Genomic DNA, 21,751 nt, shown 5'->3' on the forward strand with positions numbered 1-21,751 from the left:
GATGTACGAAGGGCTATATAAAAAAAAAAAAAAAATAAATTTGATGGAGGTGTGATGGAGTAATGGGATGTTAGACTGTTGATCAGATGGAGGTGTGATGGAGTAATGGGATGTTAGACTTTTGACCAGATGGAGGTGTGATGGAGTAATAGGATGTTAGACTGTTGGTCAGATGGAGGTGTGATGGAGTAATGGGATGTTAGACTTTTGACCAGATGGAGGTGTGATGGAGTAATGGGATGTTAGACTGTTGGTTAGATGGAGGTGTGATGGAGTAATGGGATGTTAGACTGTTGGTCAGATGGAGTTTTAATGGGATGTTAGACTGTTGGTTAGATGGAGGTGTGATGGAGTAATGGGATGTTAGACTGTTGGTTAGACGGAGGTGTGATGGAGTAATGGGATGTTAGACTGTTGGTTAGATGGAGGTGTGATGGAGTAATGGGATGTTAGACTGTTGGTTAGACGGAGGTGTGATGGAGTAATGGGATGTTAGACTGTTGGTTAGATGGAGGTGTGATGGAGTAATGGGATGTTAGACTGTTGGTTAGATGGAGGTGTGATGGAGTAATGGGATGTTAGACTGTTGGTTAGATGGAGGTGTGATGGAGTAATGGGATGTTAGACTGTTGGTTAGATGGAGGTGTGATGGAGTAATGGGATGTTAGACTGTTGATCAGATGGAGTAATGGGATGTTAGACTGTTGGTTAGATGGAGGTGTGTTGGAGTAATGGGATGTTAGACTGTTGATCAGATGGAGGTGTGTTGGAGTAATGGGATGTTAGACTGTTGGTCAAATGGAGGTGTGATGGAGTAATGGGATGTTAGAATGTTGGTCAGATGGAGGTGTGTTGGAGTAATGGGATATTAGACTGTTGATCAGATGGAGGTGTGTTGGAGTAATGGGATGTTAGACTGTTGACCAGATGGAGGTGTGTTGGAGTAATGGGATGTTAGACTGTTGGTCAAATGGAGGTGTGATGGAGTAATGGGATGTTAGAATGTTGGTCAGATGGAGGTGTGTTGGAGTAATGGGATATTAGACTGTTGATCAGATGGAGGTGTGTTGGAGTAATGGGATGTTAGACTGTTGACCAGATGGAGGTGTGATGGAGTAATGGGATGTTAGACTGTTGATCAGATGGAGGTGTGATGGAGTAATGGGATGTTAGACTGTTGGTTAGATGGAGGTGTGATGGAGTAACAGGATGTTTGACTGTTGATCAGATGGAGGTGTGATGGAGTAATGGGATGTTAGACTGTTGGTCAGATGGAGCAATGGGATGTTAGACTGTTGGTTAGATGGAGGTGTGATGGAGTAATGGGATGTTAGACTGTTGGTTAGATGGAGGTGTGATGGAGTAATGGGATGTTAGACTGTTGGTTAGATGGAGGTGTGATGGAGTAATGGGATGTTAGACTGTTGATCAGATGGAGGTGTGTTGGAGTAATGGGATGTTAGACTGTTGGTTAGATGGAGGTGTGATGGAGTAATGGGATGTTAGACTGTTGGTTAGACGGAGGTGTGATGGAGTAATGGGATGTTAGACTGTTGGTTAGATGGAGGTGTGATGGAGTAATGGGATGTTAGACTGTTGGTTAGATGGAGGTGTGATGGAGTAATGGGATGTTAGACTGTTGGTTAGATGGAGGTGTGATGGAGTAATGGGATGTTAGACTGTTGGTTAGATGGAGGTGTGATGGAGTAATGGGATGTTAGACTGTTGGTGAGATGGAGGTGTGTTGGAGTAATGGGATGTTAGCCTGTTGATCAGATGGAGGTGTGATGGAGTAATGGGATGTTAGACTGTTGGTTAGATGGAGGTGTGATGGAGTAATGGGATGTTAGACTGTTGATCAGATGGAGGTGTGATGGAGTAATGTGATGTTAGACTGTTGGTTAGATGGAGGTGTGATGGAGTAATGGGATGTTAGCCTGTTGGTGAGATGGAGGTGTGTTGGAGTAATGGGATGTTAGACTGTTGACCAGATGGAGGTGTGATGGAGTAATGGGATGTTAGACTGTTGGTGAGATGGAGGTGTGTTGGAGTAATGTGATGTTAGACTGTTGACCAGATGGAGGTGTGATGGAGTAATGTGATGTTAGACTGTTGACCAGATGGAGGTGTGATGGAGTAATGGGATGTTAGACTGTTGATCAGATGGAGGTGTGTTGGAGTAATGGGATGTTAGACTGTTGGTTAGATGGAGGTGTGATGGAGTAATGGGATGTTAGACTGTTGATCAGATGGAGGTGTGATGGAGTAATGGGATGTTAGACTGTTGGTCAGATGGAGTAATGGGATGTTAGACTGTTGGTCAGATGGAGGTGTGATGGAGTAATGGGATGTTAGACTGTTGATCAGATGGAGGTGTGATGGAGTAATGGGATGTTAGACTTTTGACCAGATGGAGGTGTGATGGAGTAATAGGATGTTAGACTGTTGGTCAGATGGAGGTGTGATGGAGTAATGGGATGTTAGACTTTTGACCAGATGGAGGTGTGATGGAGTAATGGGATGTTAGACTGTTGGTTAGATGGAGGTGTGATGGAGTAATGGGATGTTAGACTGTTGGTCAGATGGAGTAATGGGATGTTAGACTGTTGGTTAGATGGAGGTGTGATGGAGTAATGGGATGTTAGACTGTTGGTTAGACGGAGGTGTGATGGAGTAATGGGATGTTAGACTGTTGGTTAGATGGAGGTGTGATGGAGTAATGGGATGTTAGACTGTTGGTTAGATGGAGGTGTGATGGAGTAATGGGATGTTAGACTGTTGGTTAGATGGAGGTGTGATGGAGTAATGGGATGTTAGACTGTTGGTTAGATGGAGGTGTGATGGAGTAATGGGATGTTAGACTGTTGGTTAGATGGAGGTGTGATGGAGTAATGGGATGTTAGACTGTTGGTTAGATGGAGGTGTGATGGAGTAATGGGATGTTAGACTGTTGGTTAGACGGAGGTGTGATGGAGTAATGGGATGTTAGACTGTTGGTTAGATGGAGGTGTGATGGAGTAATGGGATGTTAGACTGTTGATCAGATGGAGGTGTGATGGAGTAATGGGATGTTAGACTGTTGGTTATACGGAGGTGTGATGGAGTAATGGGATGTTAGACTGTTGGTTAGATGGAGGTGTGATGGAGTATTGAGTAAAGCAGTTGATTATATATATTTGCATTTTTATGTACAGTAGAGTTTGTTAATGCTTTTATTTTCACTATGATTTGTAACGTGTATCACGGAGTATGAGGGACGTTTAGAAACATGCCAATACTGCCACTCCATGGTTCAGGGAAGGAGTTTCTACCAAAATAACATTTAACCACACTGCACTGCTATCGTCCAGGCAGATATTAGTAAAATGCAGAGATTTGACTAATTTGCCTTCATAACTGGTTACCAGAGCTTTGCTTACTGCATGTTGTGAGACAACCAGGAAATCAGTATGATGTGCCTGTTTTCAGGAATGCTTTCAATAGTCAGGAAGGAATTTTCTACAGATTTAGTAAGCTACAATACTTTATCCAAATTTTGTAACTAAAGTGCCTACCTTTGCCCTATTCTCTGAAGTCTAGGTGGATATAGGCTGTGTATAGTAGGTGGAAGTAATAGAGAGGGGATTTAAGTAGGTACATTAAAATTACATGGGAGCCCTTAAAGGGGCAATGTGTTATTGGTACATCAACTTTTGGACCTTTTAAATGAATTTTATATTTTTAATTTATTTAACTAGGCAAGTGATTTAATAACAAATTCTTATTTACAATGACGGCCTACCCCGGCCAAACCCGGACAACGCTGGGTTAATAATTGTGCGCCGCCATATGGGACTCCCAATCACAGACGGATGTGATGCAGCCTGTATTTGAACGAGGGACTCTAGCACTGAGATGCAGTGCCTTAGACAGCTGCGCCACTCGGGAGCCCCTGAGTTTATATCCGCTCATTCTTGAAGAATATAACTTATAAATTCCTCATTAACTTTGTTCAACTGTCACACCCTATCAGTAACCAAATGATATGCATGTTTTACTCCATTGTTTGTATAAAAAAAAAAAAAAAAAAAACACTGTATAGCCTGAAAAAAAAACATAGTTAAAACTATAATTTGGGTATCATGGATGGTCACTCATTGAGTGTGGTTCAAATACTCAAGACCCATCCCTCAGCTTTTTACCAACACATTGGCGGAGTGAGTGCAGATTACCCCTTTAAAATACTGTTACAGATGTGTGTAAATACTTACTTTCTAATGCCATTCGTTGTGGTTTGAGGACATTTATTAAAGATGATCATCGGGCACCACAGAAACAGTAACTTAAGTTTCAAAAAGGGCACATCACCATTTTTTTTTATACTAATAGAACTAATAGTTCATCATTATTAACAACTCGTTCAAAACATCAGAATAAGATATTTTCAGACTAAATTAGTAGTTGGACATGGAAGATAACTATTCCAACTATTAAGCATCATAACCAACCTGGATCCTAATACGCTTAGCACCATATGGGGGCACTATTGTCTCCTCTCCTCTCCTCTCCTCTCCTCTCCTCTCCTCTCCTCTCCTCTCCTCTCCTCTCCTCTCCTCTCCTCTCCTCTCCTCTCCTCTCCTCTCCTCTCCTCTCCTCTCCTCTCCTCTCCTCTCCTCTCCTCTCCTCGCCTCGCCTCTCCTCTCCTCTCCTCTCCTCCCCTCTCCTCTAGTCTCCTCTCCTCTCCTCTCCTCTCCTCTCCTCTAGTCTCCGGCCTCCGACAGAGTCAGCGGATGTAGTTTCAGACTCTGCTGCTCCACAGTACCTCCCTGTGTCCGTTTGTATCTGTAGGTGCTGTATAAGTCCACTCTCTAGCCACCCCACCTTCTGCTCCAGAGTAGCAGAGGAAGTGAATGCCTTCGTAGCAGGACCAGTCCCTCCAGCGTAAGGCCCCACCATTGGCCACGGTTCCACAAGGGTTGGAGAAGTCCATCTTGGGGGGGGGGCTCTCTCTACGAGTGCTCGTAGGTCATACAGTCCACGTTCATCCAGTACCACTTGTCTGCCGTAATGTACCTGCGCAGGCCCGGCCCCATGTAGGGGATGAGGGGGGAATCCTCCACCTCCATCAGCTCTGTCTCGTTGTGGACCCTGACCAGGTATCAGTAGTGGTCTCCGCAGTATCGCAGAGCATCTGACCAACAAAGCTTCACCTTCACCATGATACTGGGGGGAGGGGTGCAGGTGTCTCTCACATTGGTGGACAGGAGATGGGTAGGGGGAGGGTAATAGTCTGACAGAGGAATTGTCTACACTTCCTCCTCACACAGAGTCATTGTCTACACTTCCTCCCCACACAGAGTCATAGTTTACACTTCCTCCCCACACAGAGTCATAGTTTACACTTCCTCCCCACTCAGAGTCATAGTCTACACTTCCTCCTCACACAGAGTCATAGTCTACACTTCCTCCTCACACAGAGTCATAGTCTACACTTCCTCCTCACACAGAGTCATTGTCTACACTTCCTCCCCACACAGAGTCATAGTTTACACTTCCTCCCCACACAGAGTCATAGTTTACACTTCCTCCCCACACAGAGTCATAGTCTACACTTCCTCCTCACACAGAGTCATAGTCTACACTTCCTCCTCACACAGAGTCATTGTCTACACTTCCTCCCCACACAGAGTCATAGTTTACACTTCCTCCCCACACAGAGTCATAGTCTACACTTCCTCCCCACACAGTCATAGTCTACACTTCCTCCTCACACAGAGTCATAGTCTACACTTCCTCCTCACACAGAGTCATTGTCTACACTTCCTCCTCACACAGAGTCATAGTCTACACTTCCTCCTCACACAGAGTCATTGTCTACACTTCCTCCCCACACAGAGTCATAGTCTACACTTCATCCTCACACAGAGTCTACACTTCCTCCCCACACAGAGTCAGAGTCTACACTTCCTCCCCACACAGAGTCATACTCTACACTTCCTCCTCACAGAGTCATTGTCTACACTTCCTCTCCACACAGAGTCATAGTCTACACTTCCTCCTCACACAGAGTCATAGTCTACACTTCCTCCTCACACAGAGTCATAGTCTACACTTCCTCCTCACACAGAGTCATAGTCTACACTAACCAGGGTCTGTAGTGACGCCTCTAGCACTGAGATGCAGTGCCTTAGACCGCTGCTCCGTTCGGGAGCCCCTGGTCGACGGCCTATGGCTGCAAAGTCCAGCGTAATAATCTGGGTTTCCGGCCCCATCAACAGATCTGTCAGCACCAAGAGTGTCATGTGTTGATGACTGAGTGGTTACCCGTCTCAGTGCCACGTTGTGTAGAGACCCCATTGGTTTCATGCAGTGCAGGAGGAAAAGGAAGGAGACACCAACCAAATAGCAATAGAATTGTCTCCTCTCCATGGCTCAGGAATGTCTAGTTGTCTCTCTACAGGTCGTTCGACCCTCTCTCTCTCTCCCTCTGGCTCTGATGTGCCATTTGGAACATTGTGGATGTAATACGACTACCGTATAAGTTTTGCAATCGATTAGGACACGGTTGATCTGACAACATGTTAAAATAAATGTCTCTGGTTTAACAGTATGCCACAGATGCAGGGCTGCATTGTGTTGTACATTTTACACGGATAATTTCTCTGGAGCCCATCAGGACACCATGCCTGTTTGAAGTGCAATGTTAATTACGGTCTGGGTGGAATCAATGGCTTGGTGTTAGTTCCAATATAACAGCCTGAGAGGGAGCTGCCGTTTCCATAAACAGACAACGCAGTGATGCTTCAGTAAAGCATGAACAATATTGAACTGTTAAACTATTGAACTGTTAAACTAAAAACATTTTTGTGCTTATGAATTGAGGTATGAATTGAGCCACGAACAAGTCATATCTAAAACGTTATACCTTTTCTATATCCATATAGAAACACTAGCTACGACCAGCCTTATTTAGCTAGCTCAATGTGAAATTCGGTATAACGTTCATATCGTGTAAAAGGGGTTTATGAACCATAACGTTCATATTGTGTAAAAAGGGTTTATTTCATTAGTTGAATTTAGTGGAAAACATACAGCATGTGACTGACTGATGAGGCACGAGGACAATGGCACAGAGACATATTCTCTGTGTTCAATGTTTCTTTACATCATGGAAAGAAACATGAGTCATTATCAGATTTTGCAAAATAGACAAATAAAGGGGTAATACACACTGAGTATATCAAAACATCTCTTATGTATATACTGTACTCTGTACCATCTACTGAATCTTGTCTATGCCGTTCGGCCATCGCTCATCCATATACACTGCTCAAAAAAATAAAGGGAACACTAAAATAACACATCCTAGATCTGAATGAATGAAATAATCTTATTAAATACTTTTTTCTTTACATAGTTGAATGTGCTGACAACAAAATCACACAAAAATTATCAATGGAAATCCAATTTATCAACCCATGGAGGTCTGGATTTGGAGTCACACTCAAAATTAAAGTGGAAAACCACACTACAGGCTGATCCAACTTTGATGTAATGTCCTTAAAACAAGTCAAAATGAGGCTCAGTAGTGTGTGTGGCCTCCACGTGCCTGTATGACCTCCCTACAACGCCTGGGCATGCTCCTGATGAGGTGGCGGATGGTCTCCTGAGGGATCTCTTTTGAGATCCCTTTTGAGATCAACCGCACCAGCATATGGTCTCACAAGGGGTCTGAGGATCTCATCTCGGTACCTAATGGCAGTCAGGCTACCTCTGGCGAGCACATGGAGGGCTGTGCGGCCCCCCAAAGAAATGACACCCCACACCATGACTGACCCACAGCCAAACCGGTCATGCTGGATGATGTTGCAGGCAGCAGAACGTTCTCCACGGCGTCTCCAGACTCTGACACATCTGTCACATGTGCTCAGTGTGAACCTGCTTTCATCTGTGAAGAGCACAGGGCGCCAGTGGTGAATTTGCCAATCTTGGTGTTCACTGGCAAATGCCAAACGTCCTGCACGGTGTTGGGCTGTAAGCACAACCCCCACCTGTGGACGTCGGGCCCTCATACCACCCTCATGGAGTCTGTTTCTGACCGTTTGAGCAGACACATGCACATTTGTGGCCTGCTGGAGGTTATTTTGCAGGGCTCTGGCAGTGCTCCTCCTGCTCCTCCTTGCACAAAGGCGGAGGTAGCGGTCCTGCTGCTGGGTTGTTGCCCTCCTATGGCCTCCTCCACGTCTCCTGATGTACTGGCCTGTCTCCTGGTAGCGCCTCCATGCTCTGGACACTACGCTGACAGACACAGCAAACCTTCTTGCCACAGCTCGCATTGATGTGCCATCCTGGATGAGCTGCACTACCTGAGCCATTTGTGTGGGTTGTAGACTCCGTCTCATGCTACCACTAGAGTGAAAGCACCACCAGCATTCAAAAGTGACCAAAACATCAGCTAGGAAGCATAGGAGCTAAGAAGTGGTCTGTGGTCACCACCTGCAGAACCACTCCTTTATTGGGGGTGTCTTGCTAATTCCCTATAATTTCCACCTGTTGTCTATTCCATTTGCACAACAGCATGTGAAATTTATTGTCAATCAGTGTTGCTTCTTAACCTCTCTGGGCTAGATGAGTAGGGGGGGAAGGTGAGAGGGTGAGGTCAAAAGAGGAGAGGAGTGGAAAGAAGGAGGCAGAGAGGAATGAGTCAAAGGTAGACGTGGGGAGGTTAAAGTCACCCAGAACTGTGAGAGGTGAGCCATCCTCAGGAAAGGAACTTATCAAGGCGTCAAGCTCATTGATGAACTCTCCAAGGGAACCTGGAGGGCGATAAATGATAAGGATGTGAACCTCTCTGGGCTAGGTGGGACGCTTGCGTCCCACCTACTCAACAACCAGTGTAATCCCGTGGCGCGATATTCAAATACCTCAAAAATGCAAAAACTTTAATTTTTCAAACATATGACTATTTTACACCATTTTAAAGACAAGACTCTCTTTAATCTAACCACACTGTCCGATTTCAAAAAGGCTTTACAACGAAAGCAAAACATTAGATTATGTCAGCAGAGTACCCAGCGAGAAATAATCAGACACCCATTTTTCAAGCTAGCATACAATGTCACATAAACCCAAACCACAGCTAAATGCAGCACTAACCTTTGATGATCTTCATCAGATGACACCCCTAGGACATTATGTTATACAATACATGCATGTTTTGTTCAATCAAGTTCATATTTATATAAAAAAACAGCTTTTTACATTAGCATGTGACTAGCATGTGACTAGCATTCCCACCGAACACTGCCGGTGAATTTACTAAATTACTCACGATAAACGTTCACAAAAAAAGACAACAATTATTTTAAGAATTATAGATACAGAACTCCTCTATGCACTCGCTATGTCTGATTTTAAAATAGCGTTTCGGTGAAAGCACATTTTGCAATATTCTCAGTAGATAGCCCGGCATCACAGGGCTAGCTATTTAGACACCCAGCAAGTTTAGCACTCACCAAAGTCAGATTTACTATAAGAAAAACGTTATTACCTTTGCTGTTCTTCGTCAGAATGCACTCCCAGGACTTCTACTTCAATAACAAATGTTGGTTTGGTCCCAAATAATCCATTGTTATATCCAAATAACGGCGTTTTGTTCGTGCGTTCAAGACACTATCCGAAAGGGTAAATAAGGGTGACAAGCACGGCGCATTTCGTGACAAAAAAATTCTAAATATTCCATTACCGTACTTCGAAGCATGTCAACCGCTGTTTAAAATCAATTTTTATGCAATTTTTCTCGTAAAAAAGCGATAATATTCCGACCGGGAAAGCGTGTATACGTACAAAGAGAGAGAAAATAAAAACATCTCGTGCCCTCGTGCACGAGCCTGAGTCTCAGAGTACTCTGACCAGCCACTATCCAAACCGATAATGTGTTTCAGCCTGGGGCTGCCTCGATATCATTCAGCTTTTTCCCGGGTTCTGAGAGCCTATGGGAGCCGTAGGAAGTGTCACGTTACAGCAAAGATCCTCAGTCTTCAATAAAAAGAGCCAAGATGAACAACAACTTGTCAGACAGGCCACTTCCTGTTCAGAATCTTCTCAGGTTTTTGCCTGCCATATGAGTTCTGTTATACTCACAGACACCATTCAAACAGTTTTAGAAACTTTAGGGTGTTTTCTATCCAAAGCCAATAATTATATGCATATTCTAGTTACTGGGCAGGAGTAGTAACCAGATTAAATCGGATACGTTTTTTATCCGGCCGTGTAAATACTGCCCCCTATCCCCAACAGGTTAAGTGGACAGTTTGATTTCACAGAAGTGTGATTGACTTGGAGTTACATTGTGTTGTTTAAGTGTTCCCTTCATTTTTTTGAGCAGTGTATTTATATGTACATATTCTTATTCATCTCTTTACACTTGTGTGTATAAGGTAGTCGTTGTGAATTTGTTTTATTACCTTTTACCTGTTAGATATTACTGCACGGTCAGAACTAGAAGCCCAAGCATTTCACTACACTCGCATTAACATCTGCTAACCATGCGTATGTGACCAATAACATCTGCTAACCTGTGACCAATAACATCTGCTAACCATGTGTATGTGACCTATAACATCTGCTAACCATGTGTATGTGACCAATAACATCTGCTAACCCTAGTGACCAATAACATCTGCTAACCATGTGACCAATAACATCTGCTAACCGTGTGACCAATAACATCTGCTAACCGTGTGACCAATAACATCTGCTAACCGTGTGAACAAAAACATCTGCTAACCATGTGACCAATAACATCTGCTAACCCGTGTGTATGTGACCAATAACATCTGCTAACCGTGTGACCAATAACATCTGCTAACCATGTGACCAATAACATCTGCTAACCGTGTGACCAATAACTTCTGCTAACCATGTGACCAATAACATCTGCTAACCATGTGACCAATAACATCTGCTAACCGTGTGACCAATAACTTCTGCTAACCATGTGACCAATAACTTCTGCTAACCATGTGACCAATAACTTCTGCTAACCATGTGACCAATAACATCTGCTAACCATGTGTATGTGACCAATAACATCTGCTAACCATGTGACCAATAACATCTGCTAACCATGTGACCAATAACATCTGCTAACCATGTGACCAATAACATCTGCTAACCGTGTGACCAATAACATCTGCTAACCATGTGACCAATAACATCTGCTAACCATGTGACCAATAACATCTGCTAACCGTGTGACCAATAACATTTGATTTGAACATTAAGAACAGCTTCCTAATATTGAGTTGGTCAGTCACCTGGTCAGTCACCTGGTCAGTCACCTGGTCAGTCACCTGGTCAGTCACCTGGTCAGCCACCTGGTCAGTCACCTGGTCATTCACCTGGTTAGTCTGTCATGGAGAGAGCAGCTATACTCAGGGTGTCTTTGGTTGTTTCCGTATGTTTCTAGAATTTCTAATCAGGAAATGAAATGGATGACTAGTTTGTAACCTCCAACTGTCTTCATGCTGCATTTTACTGCTGCTCTTTAATTATTTGTTATTTATATTTTTATTAAAACTGTATTGTTGGTTAAGGGCTTGTAAGTAACCATTTCACGGTAAGGTCTACTACACCTGTTGTATTCGGCGAGTGTGAAAAATAACATTTGATTGGATTTGACAGAGTTCCTGAAAAGGACTAAACAAACATTATATTGTTTTGTACGTTTTCTGTTTGCTGGGGTATGCTGAATTAGAATGGATGATTTATTTTCTGTACTGTGGGAACTCTGTGACTGAGAAAGTTCCTAATAATGACTAAACAAACAAAATGTGGCATTGAGACGGGCGACCACTCAGTCATCAACGTATACCAATGTATTACATGCTTTTTCCGATAGGTCTGTTGATGGGGACAGAAACCTCAAAATATTTTGGCTGGATCTTGCAGCCACACGGCTTTGTATGAAGCAAACCCTTGGTGGAGAACGGACATGCTGGATGTGTCCAGAGAGTGACAGATTTCAACATCACCAACATCAGAACAGGTCCTTGGAGGCTAGATGATTCTGAGATCCGTATTGGTAACTCACTGGAGAACAATGGTAACAACAAACGCAGGTGTACTAACATCTCCCACATCCCAGCAGGAGAAAGTCACAGCTTCCATTGTAGTGAGATGGAGGGTTGATACGTCAATGTGGACATCCCAGTCCTCCTGTGGTAGGTACATCATGGCAGACAGATGGTATTGGATGACCGGGGAACGGATGACCAACAGATACAAACGCCCACAGGGAGGCACTATGGAACAGCAGAGTCTGAAACTACATCCACTGACTCTGATGGAGCACTGTCAAAACGTTTATAGTTGTTTCAACTAATTATTTTTAATTAACTGGTTCCACAGACTGTCACGTCTTGACCATAGAAAGCTGTTATTTTCTGTGGTAGAGTAGGTCACGGCGTGACAGGGGGGTTTTCTAGTTTAGTTTTTCTATGTTGTTATGTTCTAGTTTTTTATTTCTATGTTGGGTTTTGTTTGGGATGATCTCCAATTAAAGGTAGCTGGTCCTCGTTGTCTCTAATTGGAGATCATACTTAAGTAGATGTTTTTCCCACCTGGGTTTGTGGGAGATTAATTTTGAGTAGTGTATGTTTCAACTTTGCGTCACGGTTTGTTGTTTTGTTCGTTCAGTTTATTGTTTATGTATTGCATAGTTTCACAGTGAAAATAAAATGTGGAACGACACACACGCTGCACTTTGGTCTAATCCTTTTGATGATCGTGACACAGACTTTTTTATTTAATCAACTTTTCGATCGAAGTGTTATCTGAAAATAAAATAATGTTTGACCTGAGCTTAGCTCGAACTTGAGAAAAATTTGGCAAAAATTCTGTGAACTTAAAAGGATGTGTTTGCTTAACTTGCCTCTGTTTGTTCAACACCTAAAATATTATTTGGACATCTTAATAAAGGTTGTTAAAGACTTTTGAAATACAGTTTTTTTTCAATGTTTTCATATTTGACACATGTCATACATGATGACATTAAGCATGTTCATTTACACAGTAATTGCTATTCAAAATGTCCTCACCTGGGATTTGAACTCACAATCTCTTGGTCACAGCATTCCAATCGTCCTGCTGTTGTCTACAGATCCTTACAGGACTGTTTGTCGTTGTTTTTTGTATACGTGTGTTTTGTTTTGGTTTTCCTTCTTTCTGCCAAATAAAAAGAAGATGAGTATACACACTCCCGCTGCATTTTGGTCCAATACTTACGACGCCCGTGACACAATGTAATCATTTCTGTCAATGTGTGTCAGATATGTAAGTTGAAAACATTGTTTGTTAAAAACATGGCAGTTGAAAACATTGTTTGTTAATAAAAACACAGTGTGTAACAAGTTACACTGCCTTTGGTAAGTTTTTAGTTGCTCAAATAATAATTTATGTTTGAATATATGAGACAAGTTGAGGAAACGCATAATTTTAATTTGACTGAGTTTTCTCAAGTTGGAACTAAGTTTGAGCCAACAAAAAATGTTACCTTCAGGTAACACTTTTACCCGAAAAGTGTTACTTGGAACGAGTTACTTAATAATAATGAATTAGATTTTTTTTTTTTACAGTGGCGCTGAAGAGGAGAGGAGACAACAGTGGGGAGGAGAGGAGACTAGAGGAGACTAGAGGAGAGGAGACTAGAGGAGAGGAGTCTAGAGGAGAGGAGACTAGAGGAGACAACAGTGGGGAGGAGAGGAGACTAGAGGAGAGGAGACTAGAGGAGACGAGACTAGAGGAGACAACAGTGGGGAGGAGAGGAGACTAGAGGAGAGGAGACTAGAGGAGACGAGACTAGAGGAGAGGAGTCTAGAGGAGAGGAGACTAGAGGAGACAACAGTGGAGAGGAGACTAGAGGAGAGGAGACGAGATGAGACGAGTAGAGGAGATGAGAGGAGAGTAGACGAGAGGAGAGGAGAGGAGACTACAGAGGATAGGAGAGGAGACGGGAGGAGACAACAGTGGAGACTAGAGGAGAGGAGACGAGAGGAGACAACAGTGGAGACTAGAGGAGACTAGAGGAGAGGAGAGGAGACAAGAGGAGAGGAGACAACAGTGGAGACTAGAGGAGACGAGAGGAGACAACAGTGGAGACTAGAGGAGAGGAGATTAGAGGAGACAACAGTGGAGACTAGAAGAGACTAGAGGAGAGGAGACTAGACGAGAGGAGACAACAGTGGAGACTAGAGGAGAGGAGATTAGAGGAGAGGAGACAACAGTGCCCCCATATTGTGCTGAGAGTATTAGGATCCAGGTTGGTTATGATGCTTAATGGTTGGAATAGTTATCTTCTATGTCCAAGTACTAATTTAGTCTGAAAAATGTACATTTGATAAGAAATGTACTAATTACTGATTAATAACTTTTTGTTCAGTAGTCATATACGGTGGCAAGAAAAAGAATATGAACCCTTTGGAATTACCTGGATTTCTGCATAAATTTTACATAAAATTTCATCATATCTTCATCTTAGTCACAACAATAGACAAACACAGTGTGCTTAAACTAATAACACAAATGATTGTATTTTTTTGTCTATATTGAATACATAATTTAAACATTCACACTGTAGGTTATAAAAAGTGAACACCTGGGCTAATGACTTCTCCAAAAGATAATTGGAGTCAGGAGTCAACTAACCTGGAGTCGAATCAATGAGATGAGATTGGACATTTTGGTTAGAACTGCCCTTGCCCATAAAAAACACTCACAAAATTTGAGTTTGCTATTCACAAGAAGCATTGCCTGAGAAGAACCAAGCCTCGAACAAAAGAGATGTCTGAAGACCTAAGATTAAGTATTGTTGACTTGCATAAAGCTGCATAGGGTAAGACAAATTGTCTATAAATGGAGAAAGTTCAGCACTGTTGCTACTCTCCCTAGAAGTGGCCATCCTGCAAAGATGACTGCAAGAGCACAGCGCAGAATGCTCAAAGAGGTTAAGAAGAATCCTAGAGTGTCAGCTAAAGACTTACAGAAATCCCTGGAAGATGCTAACATTTCTGTTGACGAGTCTACAATACGTTAAACACTAAACAAGAATGGTGTTCATGGGAGGACACCATGGAAGAAGCCACTGCTGTCCAAAAAAAACATTGTTGCATGTCTGAAGTTTGCAAAACAGCACCTGGATGTTCCACAGCTCTACTGGCAACATATTATGTGGAGAGAAGAAACTAAAGTTGTCTTGTTTGGAAGGAACATACAACACTATGTGTGGAGAAAAAAAGGTACAGCGCACCAACATCAAAACCTCATCCCAACTGTAAAGTATGGTGGAGGGAGCATCATGGCTTGGGGCTGCTTTGTTGCCTCAGGGCCTGGACAGCTTGCTATCATCAACAGAAAAATGAATTCCCAAGTTTATCAAGACACGCCAATTGAAGCTCAACAGCAGTTAGATAATGCAACAGGACAATAACCCAAAACACAGAAGTAAATCAACGACAGAATGGCTTCAACAGAATAAAATACACCTTCTGGAGTGGCCCAGTCAGAGTCCTGACCTCAACCCGATTGAGATGCTGTGGCATGACCTCAAGAGATCAGTTCACACCAGACATCGCAAGAATATTGTGGAACTGAAAGAGTTTTGTAAAGACTGTAAAGAGGACAATTCCTCCTGACCGTTGTGCAGGTCTGATCCGCAACTACAGAAAACGTTTGGTTGAGGTTATTTCTGCCAAAGGAGGGTCAACCAGTTATTAAATCCAAGGTTTCACATACTTTTCCCACCCTGCACTGTGAATGTTTACACGGTGTGTTCAGTAAAGACATGAACAATTATAATTGTGTGTGTGTTATTAGTTTAATAATCAGACTGTGTTTGTCTATTGTTGTGACTTAAATGTAGATCAGATAACATTTCATAACCCATTTATGCAGCAATCTGGTCAATTCTAAAGGGTTCACATACTTTTTCTTCCCACTGTACATAAAGTTAAATCAAAACGGTGATGGACTCGTTCCAAACTTTTATAGTTTTTCTGATGAATGTTCTGTAGTAAGTAAATACAGTGTATGTTATTGACAAAATAAATCACCCATTTTATATTATATCTGTCATTTAGCAAACGCTCCCACCCTCTTGAATGATCGTCTTTAATAAATGTCCACAGTGGTTGACGACGAGCTTAAAATCATTTAGACACAGCTGGACTGTAACATGGTAAGTGTTGCCATGTAGTTAACACTTACTGGCTGTGTAATTACCATGTAAACACATCAGCAGCACTAGATATCTAGAGCAGACCAAATACATAGTGACATATTTAAATCATCATGGGACGTTTAGTCAAACTAAAAGTCCTGTCTTAGAAAAAAAACATTTTGAGCATTGATTTTTTTTCGCTCCGTGCAGTAGGCACATCCAGGTTTACTGTTCTGCGTTTACATGTCAAAGAGATTTCATCGTTATAATAGTATAATAGTCAGGGGGGGATGTAGTATAATGTTTAGACAGCGAAACTGCTCAAAAATTTGGTAACACTTCACCATAACCTTAGACAGCAGTTGCTTATCAACAGAGAGTATGTTGATAGTATGACCACGTAAAGTATGTCCACATGGAAAATCCAGACTGTTCAAATAAAGCGTAACCAAAAATGTATCTCTGGTGGAACTAAATGGTCTTTGTCTACAGGTGTGGTGCATTGTGCTACTAAATAACATATATTTCTGCCCCTTCAAATACTAAACTACATATTTCTCCCCCTTCAAATACAAAATAACATATATTTCTCCCCTTCAAATACTAAATAACATATATCTCCCCCTTCAAATACTAAATAACATATATCTCCCCCTTCAAAAACTAAATAACATATTTCTCCCCCTTCAAATACTAAATAACATATATTTCTCCCCTTCAAATACTAAATGACATATATTTGAAGCTACATTTGACTGTTTAGTCTTCTCAATGTATTTCTACAGACCATAGAACAAAAAAACATATCTATGCATTTAAATGTATGATGACAGAGATCTTTAATTACGCTTCTATTCAATATGTCATTTAACACAAATTCATTCCCTAAGTTTTTCTAGTAACATTGCTGGTATCTCAACGTATGACCGAGTTGACAATGTAGACTGTAGTATCAGGGACAGGAAGGTACTGTAAGTGCATCAGTAAAGCAATACGGAGAATTCCTACAAAGAATTTGTCAAGTTCTTTAACGTCAGTGACGATGGAAGGAAACAACGGGAGGAAGCCATTTTAGACTACTGTTACATGCTTACATACCCGATCCCCTATATAGTGCACTACTTTTGTACAGGACCCATAGGGCTCTGGTCGAAAGTAGTGCACTACATAGGGAATAGGATTCCCATTTAGGATGCAACCAGGCACTTCCTTAGCACTTCCTCCTTAGTTCCGTCATGCAGTTGAATTCGTAAAAACTTTATTGATCGGCTAGTGTTTCCTCAGAACAGACACGTGATACACCTACTACATGTATTAGAACTAAGGCACCAATGGAAACTCAGAGATTGAAAAACATTATGGTTGGTATTTATGGCTTTGGTACTTGGAGAAGACTTTGTGAGATAATACTATTGTATTATTTGTTATCCTCGGGAAGATGACTAGCATGCACGTGACCTATTCATTCTTGTAGAAGTTTTTTTTTTTTTCACAGTGAGACAATTCCACACAAACAAATAAGGTCTATTACTACATTACGTCACATAAATGTTTCCATGTGTCCTATATATGTTAATATGTCTTGTCGTGCAACTGTCAAATAGTTATTTCACCCGAATTCTCTGTGCTTCTGGATCATGGCTTGTATTTCAACACTTGATTTTGATTATATAAATAATAGAATCGATTCCCAATTTCTGACACTTTTCAGGTGTTGCTACGTCTTTCAGTGTCAGTCATCAGTCTCATCCATGTGTTTTGAATCACAGACACCAGGTGTCCTTTGGGGGCAGTCCAGTTGCCATTTGTCATCTTGTAAAATATCATCCTGGTGACTATCAAGAGTTCACCTCTGTCTTCTTCTTCTTAGGACGGATTGTGGAGAGTTGTAGAGCTACTGTATCCTATTCCCTTCGCTACAACCACAGCCATGGATCGGTCATTAAAAATAGCACAGGATACATGTTACATCCCACAAATGTTGAAGAAAAATAAAACAAGTTCAGTTCAAGTGAATGCATTTGCTCAAGTTATATGGGAAAGTAAAGCTCATTGTTGACAGGCTACATCAGGTATGTAGAACTCTCCTATGTTCCTATTACAGGTATGAATAATTCTCATCTGTTCCTCTATCAGGTATGTAGAACTCTCTTCTGTTCCTGTATCAGGTATGTAGAACTCTCCTCTGTTCCTATATCAGGTATGTAGAACTCTCATCTGTTCCTGTATCAGGTATGTAGAACTCTCTTCTGTTCCTGTATCAGGTATGTAGAACGCTCATCTGGTTCTATATCAGGTATGTAGATCTCTCCTCTGTTAATATATCAGGTATGTGGAACTCTCCTCTCGTTCTATATCAGGTATGTAGAACTCTATTCTGTTCCTGTATCAGGTATGTAGAACTCTCCTCTGTTCCTGTATCAGATATGTAGAACTCTCATCTGTTCCTGTATCAGGTATGTAGAACTCTCATCTGTTCCTGTATCAGGTATGTAGAACTCTCATCTGTTCCTATATCAGGTATGTAGAACTCTCCCGTGTCCAACCAAAGTGCTTATGATAACACACTCCTAAGGATGATTATAACGGCTGCACACATAGGATGCTGAGGAGGTGAAACAACCCCACTTATGTACAAAACAAACACTTCTGACATCTGGTGAAAAGCACCATACTGTAATCAACACAATTCAATTATCGTCTATTAGGAGTATTTCATTACCAAAACTTTACAGACTTTCTTCATTGTCTTCATTGTTATTGATCTACCTTAGTTTTTACGAAACTCACTGACTGAAAATAACCCTTTCTTGTTTGTGACAATGACCCGGGGAAGATCAGATTTTCCATATGACTCTATATCTCCCTCTCTAAAAGTCTTTCATCTCAGGTCTCTTCTCTCTTAGTTTCTTCAATCTTTTTCTTATTCTCTCCCTCCACTATCTACTTCCCTGTGTTCAGGCTCTTCTTATGTGGGTGCTTCTGAGCAATCCCGTAGGGTACGTGAGCAGCGACCGTGCCCATCTCTGCCGCCCCTTCCACGTGGAACATCTGGTCATCAAAGTAGATGTGGGGCCTAATCTTCTCCAGCATCGGGCCCTTGGGTGCCCCAGCCAGGAAGAGAGCCTCGTCCGTCTCCAGGCCCCAGGCTCTCAAGGTCTTCAGGGCACGGATCCCTGAGCTGGCTGCGCTGCGGGCCGTCACCAGGTAGGTACGGATGGGACAGTCCAGACGGTGGCCCTTAGCATAGAACTTCTTCTGGAGTTTGCCAAGGGACGCTAGGAAGTCCTTAAGAGGGCCCTGAGGAGAGAAGAGGAGAAGAGAAATAAATAAAAGGCTTTTTTGGGGGGGTGGTTATAATAAGCAGAGAGTTACAGGAATCTGATTTGTTTTTTATTTCACCTTTATTTAACCAGGTAGGCAAGTTGAGAACAAGTTCTCATTTACAATTGCAACCTAGCCAAGATAAAGCAAAGCAGTTTGACACAAACAACAATACAGAGTTACAAACATGCAGTCAATAATATAGTAGAAAAATAAGTCTATATACAAAGTGAGCAAATGAGGTGAGATAAGGGAGGTAAAGGCAAAAAAGGCCATGGTGGCGAAGTAAATACAATATAGCAAGTAAAACACTGGAATAGTAGATTTGCAGTGGAAGAAAGTACAAAGTAGAAATAGAAATGATGGGGTGCAAAGGAGCAAAATAAATAAATACAGTAGGGGAAGAGGTAGGTGTTTGGGCTAAATTATAGATGGGCTATGTACAGGTGCAGTAATCTCTGAGCTGCTCTGACAGCTGGTGCTTAAATCTAGTGAGGGACATAAGTGTTTCCAGTTTTAGAGATTTTTGTAGTTCGTCACAGTCATTGGCAGCAGAGAACTGGAAGGAGAGGCGGCCAAAGTAGGAATTGGCTTTGGGGGTGACCAGAGATATATACCTGCTGGAGCGCGTGCTACAGGTGGGTGCTGCTATGGTGACCAGTGAGCTGAGATAAGGGGGAACTTTACCTAGCAGGGTCTTGTAGATGACCTGGAGCCAGTGGGTTTGGCGATGAGTATGAAGCGAGAGCCAGCCAACGAGAGCGTACAGGTCGCAGTGGTGGGCAGTATATGGGGCTTTGGTGACAAAACGGATGGCACTGTGATAGACTGCATCCAAGTTATTGTGTAGGGTATTGGAGGCTATTTTGTAAATGACATCGCCGAAGTCGAGGATTGGCAGGATGGTCAGTTTTACGAGGGTATGTTTTGCAGCATGAGTGAAAGATGCTTTGTTGCGAAATAGGAAGCCAATTCTAGATTTAACTTTGGATTGGAGATGTTTGATGTGAGTCTGGAAGGAGAGTTTACAGTCTAACCAGACACCTAGGTATTTGTAGTTGTCCACATATTCTAAGTCAGAAACGTCCAGAGTAGTGATGCTGGACGGGCGGGCAGGTGCAGGCAGCGATCGGTTGAAGAGCATGCATTTAGTTTTACTTGTATTTAAGTGCAGTTGGAGGCCACGGAAGGAGAGTTGTATGGCATTGCAGCTCGTCTGGAGGGTAGTTAACACAGTGTCCAAAGAAGGGCCAGAAGTATACAGAATGGTGTCGTCTACGTAGAGGTGGATCAGAGACTCACCAGCAGCAAGAGCGACGTCATTGATGTATGCAGAGAAAAGAGTCGGCCCAAGAATTGAACCCTGTGGCACCCTGTGACACACAGAACTCTATCAGAGAAGTAGTTGGTGAACCAGGCGAGGCAATCATTTGAGAAACCAAGGCTATATAGTCTGCCGATGAGGATGTGGTGATTGACAGAGTCGAAAGCCTTGGCCAGGTCAATGAATACGGCTTCACAGCATTGTTTCTTATCGATGGCGGTTAAGATATCGTTTAGGACCTTGAGCGTGGCTGAGGTGCACCCGTGACCAGCTCTGAAACCAGATTGCATAGCGGAGAAGGTGCGGTGGGATTCGAAAAGTTCGGTAATCTGTTTGTTGACTTAACTTTCAAGGACTTTAGAAAGGCAGGGCAGGATGGATATAGGTCTATAACAGTTTAGGTCTAGGGTGTCACCCCATTTGAAGAGGGGGATGACCGTGGCAGCTTTCCAATCTTTAGGGATCTCGGACAATACGAAAGAGGTTGAACAGACTGGTAATAGGGGTTGCAACAATGGCGGCGGAAAATTTTTGAAATAGAGGGTCCAGATTGCCTAGCTCAGCTGATTTGTACGGGTCCATGTTTTGCAGCTCTTTCAGAACATCTGCTATCTGGATTTGGGTGAAGGAGAAGCTGGGGAGGCTTGGGCAAGTAGCTGCTGGGGGTGCAGAGCTGTTGGCCAGGGTTGGGGTAGCCAGGAGGAATGCATGGCCAGCCGTAGAGAAATGCTTATTGAAATTCTCGATTATCATGGATTTATTGGTGGTGACAGCGTTACCTAGCCTCAGTGCAGTGGGCAGCTGGGAGGAGGTGCTCTTATTCTCCATGGACTTTACAGTGTCCTAAAACTTTTTGGAGTTAGAGCTACAGGATGCACATTTCTGTTTGAAAAACCTATCCTTTGCTT

General features: G+C 42.6%; 1 protein-coding gene across 2 annotated transcripts in view; it reads right to left on the minus strand.

Moving 5' to 3' along the window:
- Positions 1-17,009: 17,009 nt before the first annotated feature.
- Positions 17,010-21,751, minus strand: part of nt5c1aa (5'-nucleotidase, cytosolic IAa) — a 62,570-nt gene continuing 57,828 nt past the window's right edge. For both annotated transcript variants that reach the window (XM_045709669.1, XM_045709668.1), the window contains one exon: positions 17,010-19,495. In XM_045709669.1, coding sequence (XP_045565625.1) covers positions 19,139-19,495 — 357 coding nt within the window. In that variant the 3' untranslated portion in view covers positions 17,010-19,138. The remainder of the gene's footprint in view (positions 19,496-21,751) is intronic.

Source organism: Salmo salar, chromosome ssa27 (genome assembly GCF_905237065.1).
Source record: "Salmo salar chromosome ssa27, Ssal_v3.1, whole genome shotgun sequence".
Classification (NCBI taxonomy): Eukaryota; Metazoa; Chordata; class Actinopteri; order Salmoniformes; family Salmonidae; genus Salmo; species Salmo salar.